The sequence below is a fragment of the Gorilla gorilla genome, chromosome 3, assembly GCF_029281585.2.
Source record: "Gorilla gorilla gorilla isolate KB3781 chromosome 3, NHGRI_mGorGor1-v2.1_pri, whole genome shotgun sequence".
Lineage (NCBI taxonomy): Eukaryota > Metazoa > Chordata > Mammalia > Primates > Hominidae > Gorilla > Gorilla gorilla.
Window position 1 is genome coordinate 195,630,301 of NC_073227.2, and position 17,128 is coordinate 195,647,428.

General features: G+C 33.2%; 1 protein-coding gene across 3 annotated transcripts in view; it reads right to left on the bottom strand.

The window, feature by feature from the left end:
• Positions 1–8,413: 8,413 nt before the first annotated feature.
• GLRA3 (glycine receptor alpha 3) overlaps positions 8,414–17,128 on the bottom strand; it is a 184,642-nt gene continuing 175,927 nt past the window's right edge. For all 3 annotated transcript variants that reach the window (XM_055384458.2, XM_004040653.4, XM_063705649.1), the window contains one exon: positions 8,414–15,599. In XM_055384458.2, the coding sequence (XP_055240433.1) occupies positions 15,321–15,599 (279 nt within the window). In that variant the 3' untranslated portion in view covers positions 8,414–15,320. The remainder of the gene's footprint in view (positions 15,600–17,128) is intronic.

The window sequence follows — 17,128 nt, forward strand, 5'->3', positions numbered from 1 at the left end:
TTGAGTGAGAGAGCAAAAAATCAGAGGATCACATTGATTCGAAATGGCTTCGCCAGCTTAAAAATTCTGGCGTGACAGAGTTGGAGGGAATTTGGGGGAACACCAAACAGTAAAACAAACTCAGCAATGGTCATGATAATAATATTTAGACTAAATCATAATAAATCATCTGGATGGATAATAATATTTAGACTAAATCATAATAAATCATCTGGATAATTGCAAATTCGAGTGGTGATAATCTTGGGAACATGTGATTAACATATTAGAGATCAGAGTAAAAATTTGCCTTGTAATAATAACACTTTCTGGGACAAATAAAAGACCATTTTGTATTTTTAAATAATCTTTTTAACCACATGAAATGTACTATAAAAAAATTGTGGTTATATTGTCGTTCAGATTCTTTTTTACTCTCTACTTCCCGACTTCAAGGCATGGGTAAGTCCGTAAATTCTGAATGTGAGAGATGTGGGGTGCACTGCAATGCATTATTGTATCTGTTTTGAAAGGTAATGTGGAAGGACACAGGCACAAGACAAATAAGCCATAAATAGAATCGATACTTATATCCAGTCAGAATATTTATATTTAATTTTCTTAAGAAAATGATTAAATAATCTAGGCTACAGTCACCCTGACAATCCATTGTATGTCTCAATTTCCACTATAACCAACATTTGATAACTGGCTATATTTCATTGATTCATTTATTAGACGACCACATACTACTGATTACTTACTAGACAAGTGCTTGAGGTTTCAAAAATAAATAATAAATGGTCCTTACTCTAGGGATTGCAGTTTTAGTGGTGGCATGTATATAGAGCAATTACAGTCATGCGGTATTAGAGATATGAATTAGAACGTGTGTAAGTCTTCTGTTGATCTTGATCCTCATTACTAAACTTTAACTCACCCCATTAATGGAAAGACTGTAAAAACTATCCATCTTGTTGTATGAGGAACAGCTTACTCATGGTTTCAAGCATGGAGTCACATTCGCTATGACTGAGTAAAGGTCTCAGTGACTAAATCAGGCTAATACTAGGCAAGAGGCTAGGACTTCCAGCATTTCTAAGAAAGGAAAATCCATACCATTTTGGCCTCAAGCACTGTTTTTTTCACTTCTGTTTTTTGTTTTTGTTTTTGTTTATTCCTCACTAGAGATGACTATAGAAAACTAACATGACTTCTAGGTAACTGGACTACTATGAATCCACCCCCAAGGTTTAGAATGCTTTTCAATGCCCCAATTGTGTAATTTAATGTGGTATTGTTCTTCCCCTCACAGGTGTCCCTCTGGCTCTACTGAACATACTGAGCAAGGACCTTGAACCTAATTAATCTCCTAAATTTTAAAACCTGTGATGACCTAGGGCAAGCATAAATTTGGAAGAAGCAAAGACAATATATTTATCTTGAAATATTTCAATTAAAATTCTGACTTGTTGACTTTATTGTAAGAGTGTGTTTTTATTTATTTATTTTTTTGAGACAGAGTCTCACTTCATCTCCCAGGCTGGAGTGTGGTGGTGCAATCTTGGCTCACTGCAACCTCCGCCTCCTGGGTTCAAGGGTTCAAGTGATTCTTGTGCCTCAGGCTCCCAAGTAGCTGGGACTACAGGACTGTGCCACCACACCCAGCTAATTTTTGTATTTTTTGTAGAGACAAGGTTTCACCATGTTGGCCAGGCTGGTCTTGAGCTCCTGACCTCAAGTGGTCCACCCGCTTCTGCCTCTCAAAGTGCTGGGATTACAGGTGTGAGTCACTGTGCCTGGTCTATTGCAATAGTTTCTAACTTCTCAGAAAGAGTGACACAAAAATTATTTTATTCATTGAAAACCCTTCTGATTGTTTCAACCGTGACTATCATTTGATTTATGTGTTTGTTTTTCAGGTTTTGAAAATGACTGCTAAAGAGTTTATAAGCTGCAACATTTTAAGTAAATTTTATTATTAATGAATACACAGAAATCGAAAGTAAACTCATGGCTTCAACCTTTATACCAAACCTCCAGTAAGCAATAAAAATATCATAAATTTATTAAACAATAAACATGTACTTAGGAAAAAACAAAGGAGAATAATGAAGAACAAAGAGGCACCCAAATTAACTTTTTAAAAATTGTTACGTATTTATTTATTTATGTATTATGTTTATTTAATTAGAGACAGGGTTTTGTCATGTTGCCCAAGGTGCTCTTGAACTCCAGGGCTCACTCCATCCGCCTGCCTCAGCCTTACTAAGTGTTAAGATTACAGGCGTGAGCCACTGTGCTGGCCAAATTAACTTTTAGAGGTTAGCCTAGTTCAAATAATTTCATGTTCCCTTTCTTTTTCCAAAATGTGCTTTTCTGTATTACAATTCTAGAAGATTAGCATGGTTTTTAGGGATGCCAATTCCTATGTTTTTAGATTATTCTGAAATTGGAGGGTCATATTATTTATATTTTGTATTCCTAAATTATAATTTTACCGTATGCCTAAGATGTTGATTTACAGTATATTTTATTTGTCTTCAGAAAGACATAAAGGAGAGATGAATCAAGGAATCTTATCCAAATGCTTTTCAAAATTAGTTTCATGCATGAGATAAAAGTTTTTAATGTCTAATTGAAATATTTATATTTTCACTATTAAGTAGAAATTGATATTAAGAATGAAATTTAGCCATATGTTGAAAGCCAGAAAGTAACAGTCAAAGAACACATCTAAATTAACAAATATTTGCTTTGTGGTTTAAACATTGCAATTAAGACACTATTGTTACTTTGAAGGTATAGATTTTAAGTCACACGTTGAAATAAGGCAAAGAACATGATATATAATTGTAACTAAAACGTGGCCATCTTGACAACATATTTTGATATTCCATAGATTCTCTCTCTTATATATGTGATACCATGGTGCTAAATCTTTATACTATTAATGGCTGGTTAACTCAATCAAATAAACCAGTTGTTTTCGTATTTTAAGATAGAGGTTTCTTATATGCTATAATAATGGAGAACTAAGCAAGAATTCTCTTTGTCTCTTCATCTTCTTTTTGCATGTAAAGTTGTGTCTACATTTAGCATATCCAACATTTTGGCATTCAGTCAACTGTGTGGAAGAGTACATTGACTTCAAATGAAGCACAGAGAAGTGGAACAGGAACTTCATGTTAGCGATCTAAATGCTAATGAGACCCTTGCACATGCTTTCTTGACTTCGAAATTAATATACATACTCATCAGTACCCTTTCTATTTCTTAAATTAGCTCAAGAGAGCAGCGTGGTTCCCAGCGATGGTTAAACATTTCCACCAAGAAGCCTTAGTGAAATTGGAAAGTAATTGGAAAACAAAACAGGTATCTATGGCATATTCTTTTCTGTAACACTGAATTTTTTTTCTGTTTCTGTTTCAGATTTTATATTCATTCTAATTTTACATTTTCAGTATGTATTTCTTTCAAACTTTATAGTAAAATTGTCTCCACAGGAAGATATTAGCATTTATCTCACAGTTTCTAAACCCTCTTACTACAATTTGAAGATCAAGAACAGAGACTGATGGAGAGTATAGTTCTGGCTTCAACAGTGACTAGCATCAGTAGCGTCGAACAAAATTGCCTTATATCCTTAGGCTCCATTTCATTGCTTGTAAATAAGGGTTTTGAGAAGGTTCTGCCACAAAACTGTTTAATGAAGCTGTTAAAGTATAAGGTTTATATTGACTTGTTGTATTAAAAAGATTTAAAACACCCTTTTATGCCAAAATCTTGCCCCCAATCGTTAATGAAATTAGCCTCATGGTTTTTTTTGAATGACATCTACAATTCCCAAACCAATGAGAGGGAGCCCTCTTGTGGTTTAGGCATAGAGTGGCTTATGTTCTAGCTGCATTTATAAGATACAAGAATGTATAATCTTTGAAAAATGTAACAACCTTAGATACCTACTGAATATGATCTAAAATTTATAGGAAATTTAAAAATTACAATTTTGGATATGTATACTTGTTCTTTAAACAATTCAGGGGAGTTTTTGAAACTAAAAGTATGCAGCACATAGGATGTTGCTGTCTGTAATTATATTCTTATTTAGTAAAAACCTTTCAGTATATACTTGGTTAGTAGTTATAATGATCAGTAAAGATATCAAAGTGGTTCAGGTCACCTCACTTAGGAAGTAGAGGACAAAATAATGACATTAAAATAGATAACTGCGTATTAAATACCTTTTACACTCTTTAACTGTATTTCTGAGTGATAAGCATCAAACATTTTGATCACTTAGGGATTTACCATGCTTATAACAGCAGGTGAACTTGCTATATTTTGTTGCTTAAGAATACAATATATAACACATATTAAAAGGTAAAAAATTAAGTAAAAAATTTATGAAGCTAAGGTTAATTATTATTAAAGAAATTTCAAAAATTAAACTTACTGTAGCCTACGTGTACAGCCTTTCAAAACTCTACAGTAGTGTGGCTGGGCATGGTGGCTCATGCCTGTAATCCTAGCACGTTAGGAGGCCAAAGCAGATGGATCACCTGAGGTCAGGAGTTCAAGACCAGCCTGGCCAATGTGGTGAAATCCCATCTCTACTAAAAAATACAAAAATTAGCTGGGCATGGTCGTGGGCGCCTGTAATCTCAGCTACTCAGGAGGCTGAGGCAAGGAGAATTGCTTGAACCCGGGAAGCAGAGGTTGCAGTGATCTGAGATCACGCCACTGTACTCTAGCCTGGGCTGCAAAGCGAGACTCCATCTCAGAAAAAAAAAAAAAAAAAGGTCAACAGTAGTGTAATAATATCCTAGGACTTCATACTCACTCACCACTTACTCAGGGCAACTTCCACTCTGCAGGCTCCTTTCAAGTTAAATGCCCTATATAGGTGTACTGCATTTTACCTTTTATTCTATATTTTTATTGTACCTTTTCTATGCTTATATATGTTTAGAAACACAAATACTTACCATCATATTACAGTTGTCTGCACTATTCAGTATAGTAACATGCTGTACAGATTTGTAGCCTAGAAGCAACAGACTATCCCATATAGTCTAGCCTAGATGTAGTGGTCTATCCCATGTAGGTATATAGAAGTACACCCTATGGTGTTTACACAATGACAAATCATCTAATGACACATTTCTTAGAATATATTCCTGTCGTTAAGCAACTCATGACTTATACTAGCACATTAATATTACTTTTTAAAGTTTCTTTTCAGAAATGAAATTATATTATCCATTAGGTGAATAAGTCATATGAACATAATTTCCCTAGTTGTATCTTTGATGACTTGAAATGCCATCTTTTTTCATTTACCCCAGCATTTTCATTAATGTTCACAGATAATATAAAAAAATATTTCAAATATAACCAATTTGCAACAGTAAATGGATTCTAATATATTTGATTTAAAGTAAATTGCAAATAACATACCATGTCCATTTGTTTCTCATATTCTTTTTCATTCAAGAAGGAAAAAACACAAATTAATCACCTAAGTTGGAAAGATATTTCAATCTACTATATGAAATGCATCAATAAAAGTTCCATCACTTTAGAAAAGACTGATTCTTGCTTAGAGATTATTTATTACCCAGGAGAAGTACTAACCTAAAGTGAAAATAAGAGAAAAGTCTTGTATATGACACACGGTTCCTGCAGATTATTTCCTGTTTTGCTTTGCTCCTGAAAGTGGAGGAAGCTTTTCTGTTTGTTACCCATTGAAGTTTTCATGGCCTAATAATGTGGAGACTCAAAAAATTTGCTGATGATAAAGAGGAGAACAAAGGAAGCACCCAGTTTCAATTCTGGTATTTATCAAATACAATGTGATAGAGTAAAGCAGTGTTTCTTAGAAAGGATCTAATAATTTATTATCAATCTTTAATTTTCTGGCAATTAAAAATAAATTTTGCTTTTGGATTTTCTATTATCTGTCAAATAATTTGGCAATTTGAATAAATTTATTGTTTTTGATTTATATTTCATTCCAATTTTCTTTGATTAGCCACTTAGGAAATTCAATGTTATACCTGTAAGCTTGATCTTCCACAGAATAAGTATTTCAAACAAGGTCAATCTGTAGGAATTTGCTTTTTGGGGAGGGAGAAGTTATTTAAATAAGACTCTATAAACATACTCATTTCTGTAACAGATCATTTAGAAGAGTTATTTTTTTCCCCCAGAAAGAAAAGGAACCTGACATCATAGTAGTGATTTTGTAACGGCTTAAGAACAGAGACCAGTTTGGAAGATCAAGAGCCATTAGGTTACAGAACTGTGAGTGAATGTCACATGCATTTTAACTAGTATTCCTTCATTGTTTGAAGAACAAGTGTTCAGACAATTCATTCCTCATGTCACAGAATGGACTACAGATGATGATAGGATTCTCTCCTGGACCACTCTCTGGTCATACTCCTCTGAGATCCCTTTTTGATTAGGCCCCAACTTGGGTTCTGTTCTTGGCCTAGTTAGTTCAATGAGGCAAGAATTCTGCTGGTTCAGTTTAACGAAAATCCCTTATCTTTGATATCTAATCAAATTTCTTATCCCCCCACATTCAGTATCTTATCACCCTGCCTGCATTCAGCAAGAATTTTGCTAAGTCAGTTTAGCCAGAATCCCTTCGAGGTTTCCTCTCTAGTAATTTTCCACCCACTGACCATCACTTATCCAAAATCCCCACTTATCCTGGTATTCAGAATGCAGCCCCGTTCTATACTGAGGTCTCTCTGTCCCCAGTGCAATAGTTCCTGAATAAAATTTGCCTTCACTGCTTTAACTTATGTCCAGCTCTGCTTTTCTTTCACAGTGCCAGCTTCTGTTCACAACCCAGCTTCCAGTTAACAGTTTGCCCAAGTGAATTTTTAAATACTGTCAGAGCAGTACAATGTTGGATAAAGAGCATCAACAGAGAAAACCTGATAAGACAACACATGGGGTCAAATATACAAATATAAAGAAACATAAAAACAAACAATATTTATAGTATAGTTCAGAAAATATGGTCTCATTCAATTTAGGATTCCAATGAATGTGTAATTAAAAATGCAAATTACACAAAATTACAAAGAAGGAATATATTTAGAAAATCAGTTTATCAAGGCAGAAAGCAACTGTCAGCAAGAGTATACTGAAATAAACTATGTAAAGAAAAATAACCAATGTAGTGATATGGAAAATGATGAATATCATGAGAGTAATGAAAATATTTTAAACCATAGTAGTACAAATTGACTTAATTAATCACAGTTTACCAATAAGCTTCTTTCCATTCTTAGTGTGGTCACATTACATTTATTCCTATACATTTTGTTTAGGAATCTATTACCTGTAGATATCGCTAACACTTGTACTTACAGATGACCTGGACTGATTCTATGGCAGTATTTCAGTACAGAGTTTTTGCTGATGTCATGATATGAACCACATAAGCAATTAGTGAAGGCCAGCTTACTGAAGAAAATCACCATGCTGATTTAGCAAGGAATTTTCAATCTAAGTTTTTTTCCTGAACTTTGTGCCAGTCAATATATAAAAGTGTCAAAGACTGTTACATATAAATTATAGGTACTTTAAAAATGATAGACTAATTATCACATACCAAATAGTAATATTTTCTTAAATTTCTTGGCTGGGCGTGGTGGCTCATGTCTCTAATCCCAGTATTTTTGGAGGCCGAGGGGGGTGGATCATGAGGTCAGGAGATCGAGACCATCCTGGCTAACATGGTGAAACCCCATCTCTACCAAAAATACAAAAAATTAGCCGGGCATGGTGGCGGGCACCTGTAGTACCAGCTACTTGGGAGGCTGAGGCAGGAGAATTGCTTGAACCCAGGAAGCGGAGGTTGCAGTGAGCTGAGATCGCGCCACTGCACTCCAGCCTGGGTGACAGAGCGAGACTCCGTCTCAAAAAAAAAACAATTCTTATTTGTTTACTACTATTCTATCACTAAACTCCAGTCTAACTCTGTGGAGGAAAAAAGAAAGATGAAATTATAGGTTTGAAAAAACATCAGTATTCCATTTTGAAATAGTCTGTGTGGGTAAGTCAAGTGAAAGTGGTTTATTCAATAAACAGATTTTAAGAAGTCTTTCAAACAAACAAACAAAAACTACAAACACACTAACGCCAAGTCATTTTTCTAGTTAGTAATACTTCTTCTCTCATTCTATCCTTAGTAGAAAAGTTCCATTCACCATCCTTCTCATTGCGCTTTTCCTATAATGAAATGCATATATTAAGACTTCTCTGAATGATATATCACTGACTTTGTAATCCTAGATGTAATAGTTTCCATGAGAACAGGAATGTAGCATGACTTTTGTCAGGAAGACAACATGATTCTTTGGTAAAATCTGGTCTTTAAAAAAATTAGACAAAAGAGGTATCCATATTCTTGAAAAGTGTTCATTTTTATTGTTTTGGATCAAATTATCTATAGTTACATGATAAATACTTTATACTGTTCACAGGTTAATGACTCTGATAGAGAGTCTGTTAGTTGCAAAATTGAACTAAATATAATATAATTGAAAACAAGTTGATGAAATCGTGCATAAATTTTTAAATATATTTTCAGTATAATTTCCTGGAAAAATATGACAGCATCTGGACAAGGAAGACAGACTTAGACATAAGACTCAAGAAGACACAAAAATAATTTACACCATAAAAACCATAAAATAGCAATACTTCTTTTGGTAGTCCTTTAAACAACTTGACTCACTAATAATGAAGTCACTGTATATCATATAAAGATGGTACATGGAAAATATATGGCACATTTTCTTTTTGTTTTGTTTTTCATAGCATATCATATTATATCTGTAGAATGTCAGGGTACTTCACTCTATTTCCCCCCCATATTATCATTTATCATACATTAAGATACAAATTTAAGTAATGACCATTGAATAATTCATAGAGAAAAAAGTGAAGAAGTGCAAAATTATTCAAGCATATTCAAGTACAATTTTACATCTGAATCCTTTCCTGCCATTTAAGTCACAGCTCCCTAGTATTAACCAGCCAGGCTGGATACTGTGTATGTGAGCGGGGTTGCCCAAAGGCACCATTGCTAAAACCACCCCAGAGAAAAAGCAGCTATTAAAATAAAACAACTTAATCCATTGTACTTTTGTTATAGCTTTACTCTAAAAACACATCATATGGTTAATATGGTTTGCCACTAGTTTTTTTAAATTCATATTACTTTGTAGAGTTTTACATAATATCTTCATATCTGAAATAAATTTAAAAATATTTAATTTAAATTTATTGCTAAGTTATAGGAAGACATTAACAGTTACTGAAAATAATATACACAGAAATTTTCATCAATTTCTATTTATCTATGTAGATAATTAATTTTATATTTCATTATTTTATAAGCCTGAAAATATCTCATTATTGTTTAACACTTACAATGCTCTCATGAATGGTTTAAATAAGAATAAAGCTAGTGATAAGGGGTTGATTGAACTTAAACACAGACAGCAGAAATGTGAAAATATATGCTAGTTGTCTTATAGGAGGGGAATAAACTTACTTGGTATTTTAGGAAGTAAAAGTCATTTCTTGATGAAGATTAACATTTTTATCATCTAGAGTTACGTCCAATGGAACAGAAGACTGCCCTCAGAGTAATGAGCTACCTGTTGCTATCTGGGTGCACGAAGAATGTGGATAATGTAATGGTGAAGATTCTGACATTGGGAGGAAAGCTGAATTGGAACGCATCAAAGATTTATTTTAAATTCTTTTTTTGTCTGTCTCTTTGTTTGTGAGACAGAGTCTCACTCTGTCACCCAGTTTGGAGTGCAGTGGTGCGATCTTGGCTCACTGCAACCTCCGTCTCCTGGGCTCAAGCCATTCTTCCACCTCAGCCTCCCTTGAGTAGCTGGGATTACAGGCACCTGCCATCATGCCTGGCTAATTTTTGTATTTTTAGTAGAGACGGGGTTTTATCATGTTGGCCAGGCTGGTGTCTTAACTCCTGACCTCTTGTGATTTGACTGCCTCGGCCTCCCAAAGTGCTGGGATTACAGGTGTGAGCCACGGGGCCGGGCCTATTTTTAATTCTAAGAATATAAATGAGAGAAAACTAAAATTAGTTGCTTGAAGAACGAAAAAATGATAAAACTTAAAAAGTGTTAAATTGATCCTTATTAAGAGAATAAGCTTGTGTAAGTTCACACGAATTCTCTCACTTCTGGAATTTTTTCAATCATCCAGAATTTCAGATCTTATTCCAAAAATACTAAATTTAGCACTTGGGACAGTGCCAGGCACACATAAAGTACTCAATGAATATTTGTTTAATCAATGATTAAATCATAATCTTCTATGTTGGACAACAAGCATATGTATGTATTTTTAAAATGTGTAAGGAATTCCAATACCTAGCCAGGGTTCAAAATCACTTTTTAAAAATAATACTCCATCACCTTAAATGTCTCCTCTTTGTTTATGTGTTAACCACAAAAAGTACTGGGAAAACCACCTGTTCAGACACTACAAAGTCATCCAATATTACTAGCTGTCTTTTGAAAAAGGTTTTTGACAGTTATTTAGCTGTTCTTCAAAAACGCTTCAAATAGTGTTTTAGAATTCGATTGTTAAGGGTTAAAGACTTGATCCAGTTAGCTTTGTTTATGTGTTTTTGAGGCAAAAGATTGTTGCATGATTAAGAGCTGGCCAAATTGAATGACTGCATGGTTCATATTTTTCACCAGGAATCACTTAATATTGCAAAACATATCACAGGATTATGAACCTTTGTCTAGAAAAATTGACCATCTTTGTATTTTTAATCTAAAGGAATTCATCTCATTACCAATGTGTGTGTGTGTGTGTGTGTGTGTCTGTGTGTGTGTGTGTGTGTGTGTGAAAGAGAGAGAGAGAGAGAGGGAAAGGGAAGAGATGAAGGCATTATTAAGATGTAAAATGTAGACCAAAAAAACAGGTAAGTGGGTCCTAGCTACTAACTTGGGATTATATCTCTTGGCCTCATATCTGGAAGAAGCTTCCCCAGGATATTTTTCCCTGCCCTAGTTCCGTTTAAATTGTAGAGAGTTATATTTTACACATGGCCTATAAGTATCTTTGTTATGGAAGAATATGCATCACTTTACTTTTTAAGTAATTGGAGTACCAGGTGTCTCCCTATGGAAGTTCACTTTTTAATATCACTATGTTTGTAAAGAGGAATGGGGGCTGAGATAAAAGTTTAATTTTAAAGTTAATTAAATTAATGCAATTTACAGTGTACACTGCTTATTTATCCATGAAAGGTTTATATGACAATAAAAAAATGCAGTGAGGCTATATTTACCACTGTAGCACACAAATAAGAAAATAAAAACCAATGCATCTGCCGAGGAAGATGTCTCTTATACAGGTACAAGATGCAATGGGTATTATGGGTACTTTATTTGCAAGAGGGAATCTGTGTGAACATTTACACTATTTCTTCTAATATACTGTATTAACACTAGATTGTCTTATATTTGGAATGGCTTGCTTTTCTTTGCTAGTTCAATATTAACTAGATGAAAAATACAGGTCGTATATGCTGATAAATTTTGGGAGTTTATGCTATTATCTATGTTGCAAAGAGTGTGGAATCACTTTTGGAGTAGAAGATATCATGACCTCAAGGATTGTTAATGATATCTGTCTAAGGATCATTAGATACATTTTTGTTCTCAGAGTTTTGTTCTTAGAGTGTTCTAAATTTTTAGGGGACACCTGTGAAAAACAATGCTGTCAGTTTCCTTCTTTTCCATTTACAAAATACTGCAAGTATTTTCCATTTCAATTTTGGCAAGTCTCTTGTATTCTCTCATGTCCATTTCCTGGAATGTGTACTTTATAGATGAAAGAAAAATTTAGCTGCCAGTATAAGATTCAGTCCTCCCAAGTAACCAGCAGGTTGAAGTATGTTGTGTTGAGAAAAATAGAAAAGCATATTTTAAAAAGTGGAATAAAAAATGTTCAGAAAAAGGGATGTATAGTATGGAAGATACATCTAAATCTTTTTTCAAATATTATAACTACTTAAGTTGCACTGAGTACTAAAGTAGTGAACAGCTTGCTCTCTTCTGTTAGTTAAACATTTAGATTATTCATTTTTTTTTCTAAAATTTCCCTTACCTTCCATGAGATCCTGGGTATTCATAAACTAATACATGAATTCATGTCTTAGGGATATATAAATATACAAGCAATTAAATTCCAAATTAAGATAAAAGTTATTAGAATATATCAACAGAATAAGAATTAATTCTAGAATAAGATGAGCAGCCCGGATGATTCCCTAATATAGCCACTGAGAGTTGGATGGGCTCTCCAGCGCCATGGAGAAACTTTTGGAAGGGTTGGAGAAGTTTTAAACACCCTCAGCTTTCTTGCAAATACAGTGACTCTTGAATCTATTTAAAGTTGTAAAGTAAGTTCTAGAGCCTCATTATGGTTTAAGTTCAATTCTAATGGTTGGGAAAGAAAGAAAAGGTTGGGCACATATATGCTAATGTACAAGATAGCCTATAAATTCATATGCTATGGAATCAAATATTTCAATGATTGAGATACAAATAATTCTTTTTAAGAAAATGATATAAACTGCATACATGAAAATCCCATATTTTCTAATGTGGCTATTTTAAAATACTTCAGAATATGCACATTGGAATTCCAATTTGTGTGTTTAGTAGTTAATGTATATGCACACATTTTTAATTTCTTGCCATTAATAATTTTGTGGTTGGTTTAATTTAAAATATTCTGGTTGGACACAGGGCTTATTGAGGCAAATATTATCTCAGGATGCTAATTGCAATGTAATTTTTCAGTTTTAAAAGGTCTATAAGAGTTCGAAGGAGGAGACACATTCCTTTAAACATATTGGATTCAGCCACATGCACCTTGTCACGGTTGCCTTGTGAGTGAAAGCTGTTAAAGTATTTTCTTAGTGCAGTAAGACAGTGACAAATATAATAGGAAAGGAAAACTATGCCTAAGGAAAGTGTAATACTTTTGAGATAGATTTCTAATGTACCAACGTCCTTGTTGACAATATTGTCTCATGTTTGGTATTTTCACTTTCTAAGTTTCAGATTTAACAAAGACACATTTTTAATATTCTCAAATATGGAAACAAGCGATGTCTGCGAATTTCTTTTGGAAGTAAGCATGTTTGCATTCATTATATTTCTATTTGCTCCTGGCAGAATTCACTTAAGCAATGTTGGCAAACTTTTGAAATAAGATGTGGAAAGTATAGAAAAACGTATTCAGGTATTTCAGAGACACATCGAGATGATGTAGTTTATAATTACCTCAAACTCTCCTGCTAATTCTCAAGGAGTACAAATGACATATCTTGCTCTAATCTTTAGAACAAGAATATGTTTCTATGGTTTTGCTAAATACACACCAAATGAAGAAGCATATGTTTAATTTTCAGGTGCACAGTCCTCAACGTGGGTACTTACAGAGTAACAAATTCTTTTGGTTGTGTCATTTGTACATAATGCCAAACATGATATTATTTCCTTATAGCGTTGTTTTAAGTTACTTATAAAGGAGGGGAACTTGGTCTTTTACTAGCAAAAACTGCTTAACATTTACTATTTTTTAAAATGTTATTTTAAAAAATTACAATTGTATAAGCTGATGTACAATAACATTGTAAAGGTTTTAGTTTTAAATGGTAGTTTTTGCTTTTAATTTGAAAGTGGTTGAAGGGTAGAAAATAGCATCTTGTTAAAGAACTGGCTTTTCTATTGTACATCTGAGTTCATTGTTTTCTTAATCTTTAAAGTTTTCTCTGTGAATAATTTGGTGGACTGAGTTTGTGCATCTGACCAATAATTAAAATACCTAAAAAGCATTCCAAAGCTTTTCCAAATAAATTTATGGTAAAAATAGTTAAAAAAATAGCAAAACTGAAAAAGAGTCAGAGTCTGGTTCTGTTTACCAAGAACTCTATCATACATTTGCACCCAATTACACTGCAAAAAACAAGTTACTGATGCTCTGTTTTTGTTGAAGTAATCCCATGGGGTCATTGAAAACTTTTATGTAAAAATTTCATTTAAAATTATTCGCATCTTGCGAATGGCTTAGATTTTGAAATCATTAATTCAGAAATAGAAAAAGAGTCCTCACTTTATAGAAATGACTTACTTATATCATTTAAAATTAAAACTTTCCCTCCTTACATTTGGAGATGGGAGTTGAGACCCATAAAACATTGATGGGAAAATGATTTTTATTAAAAAATCTTCCATGAATCCATTTTGTTTTCATTGTATTCATTTTTATCAACATGTAAATACTTTAATCCCATTGAATTTTAAAGTCACATTCTAAACTAAAATATAAAAGTCTTACTGAATTTTGTCCTGTTATATCAAATTATTAAACACAATCGCATACAGTTAAGCAGCTATTAAAAGTCTAACAAAAACCAGGGTGCTGGCTTGAATTGTTCAATGTTTGGCAATAACTAAAAATACATAGCTATAACACTTATTTAAAAATAAAGTTGTTTTCCATGTTTCCACCTTCGTTCCTAGAGATATAAAGTTTAAGTAAAGTAGGTTGTGACTGTAACACGATCTGTTGTTATTTGTTTTAAATTTGCACAGAGGAGAACTTAATATTCTAAACAATTAAATTTAGTATTCCAAATCATTAAAGTCTTTTAATGCTCTTATTTAAAAATTTTCAAAATTACATATGTTGTTTAAATAGTATTTATATGTACAATCCTCCATTAATATGAGTGAATTTTCCACTGTAACTAATTATTTTCCCATTTTGTAACTATACTATAAGAAAATAGTTTTAAATCTCAAACTATTGGTTTTTATTATCTTTATAATTTTCCCCTTTTCCTTTCATAAAATTTACTGTGCAAAATTTGCTTTTGTATGACTTAATAGCATTGAATTACAAATCAAGGAATTTCAAAGTAGTTTTCATGTCTACTATTATGAGATATTATATAACATATAAACACATTGGCAGTAAAGCTTCCACTTACATGATTTACTGTGAAAAAACAAATCACCTGGAATTAATATGAAATAGAATCCCCTAATAAATATTTTATATTCATTAAAAGAATCTCATCTTTCTCATGACTTTGCATAGCTAACCAAAATACAAACCTTTTCCATATGCCATTTTAATACAATGGTCATCATTTGTATACCACACGCACACATGTACACATACGCACCTATGGCAGAGACACTTTCTTCTGAATTGACCATTTGCATTTGCATGCCCCCAGAGACTTAATCTTGCTGCTGATGAATATCCTCATGCCTAAGAATTTTATAGATAACCCAGTAGAAAATATTAAAAATCAAAAAAGCTAATGGGAAGCAGGCTCGGGAGATGGTGTCAATCTTCTTGGCCCGGTCGATAAAGACCTTCCTCATTTCATCAGGACTTTTTGGCATTACCTGGACAGGGTGGTTGGGGCCCTTTGGAGTCATGCCATCCTTTGCTTGTAGACATGGTCCCATTCCATAGGCTGTGAAGCTGAATCGGCTTTCCCTTACCTCATCATCCTGTCAAAGAAAAATGTGACAAGGCCCTTTAATAATAGAATAGAGCATGTATAACAGGCATCTCAGAATCATAACCAATTTTATCATGGTTAATATTTACATTAATATAAGGAAAAGATAACCGAAGCATATAAAGATGAATTGGTTTTTATTCCCTATTGAAGTTTTATTAATTTATCTTGCTGCATTGTATAGCTGTGCCCATTAATAAATGTGAAATCCCAAAGGGTATGTTTTAATGGGAAAACTAAATTCTGATATTTTCTACATATTGCTTGAATATCTAAATTAAAAAAAAACAAGATAAAATCTGTTGTGTTATATATGTTCATAAACTAGATTTTTTTTTGGCATTATTTGTTTAAATGGATAAATGTGTGATGTCGAAGGGGAACATACCAGGATCATTGACTGAATTTTTCTTTCTCATGGAGACAAACCTTTTAAAGCTTTTTCTTTCAATTCGAAGTCAATTCCTCAGAAAATACAGTCTAGTTCAATAATACTGCTTGGTTTATGTTATTCTCCCTTTATGCTACTTTTCTGTTTTACACTAACCTTTTTGGAATACTTAGAAGACGGTCATGTATTCTAGTTTATATACGACTATGTTTCAGGCACATTGGTTTGGTTGAAATTGTGAATTATATCTGGCAGAAGTTTACTTCATGTTAAGAACATAAACTTTTCATAAATTTATTACTATGTTCTTCTAAAAAGTATCATTTCTTTTAAATGTGGCAAACTGAAGAGAATTTTCCATGTTTGTAAATGAAGGGACTTAAAGAAAAATTTAAATAAAAAATTATTTAATAATATATGATAAATGAAATATACTTGAGAGAAATATAATATTTAATAACAATGCAAATTATTAATAATTTACTTTAACACATTTATTTAGAGTGTAATGGTAGCTGGCTACCAATGAGTAACGGTTTATTTGGCTACTAAATTGAAGGTCTAAAAGATGAGAAGACATTTAATAAAGTTGTTATATCTCTCCTATGATAATACTTTTTCATACTAATATAAAAGATCAAATAATTGGCTTGAACTCTTGAAAATTATGGGCTGGGCACAGTGGCTCATGCCTGTAACCCCAGCACTTTGGGAGGCTGAGGCAGGTGGATCACAAGGTCAGGAGATCGAGACCATCTTGGACAGTATGCTGAAACACCATCTCTACTAAAAATACAAAAATTAGCTGGGTGTGGTGGCACACGCCTGCAGTCCCAGCTACTCGGGAGGCTGAGGCAGGAGAATCGCTTGATCCCTGGAGGTGGAGATTGTAGTGAGCCGAGATCGCACCACTGCACTCTAGCCCTCCAGCCTGAGCAATAGAGTGAGACTCTGTCTCCAAAAAAAAAAAAAGAAAATTATGTTGGTTCTGTGAAAGTAGCTCCTCAATGAATAATATATTATAAAATATGAAAGTGAAAAAATAGAAATTATTATGGATTCTAAAAATGAGAAGATGACCAAAGTTGATGCAGTAAGGTATAAAATAGTTATTTTGGGAATTATGA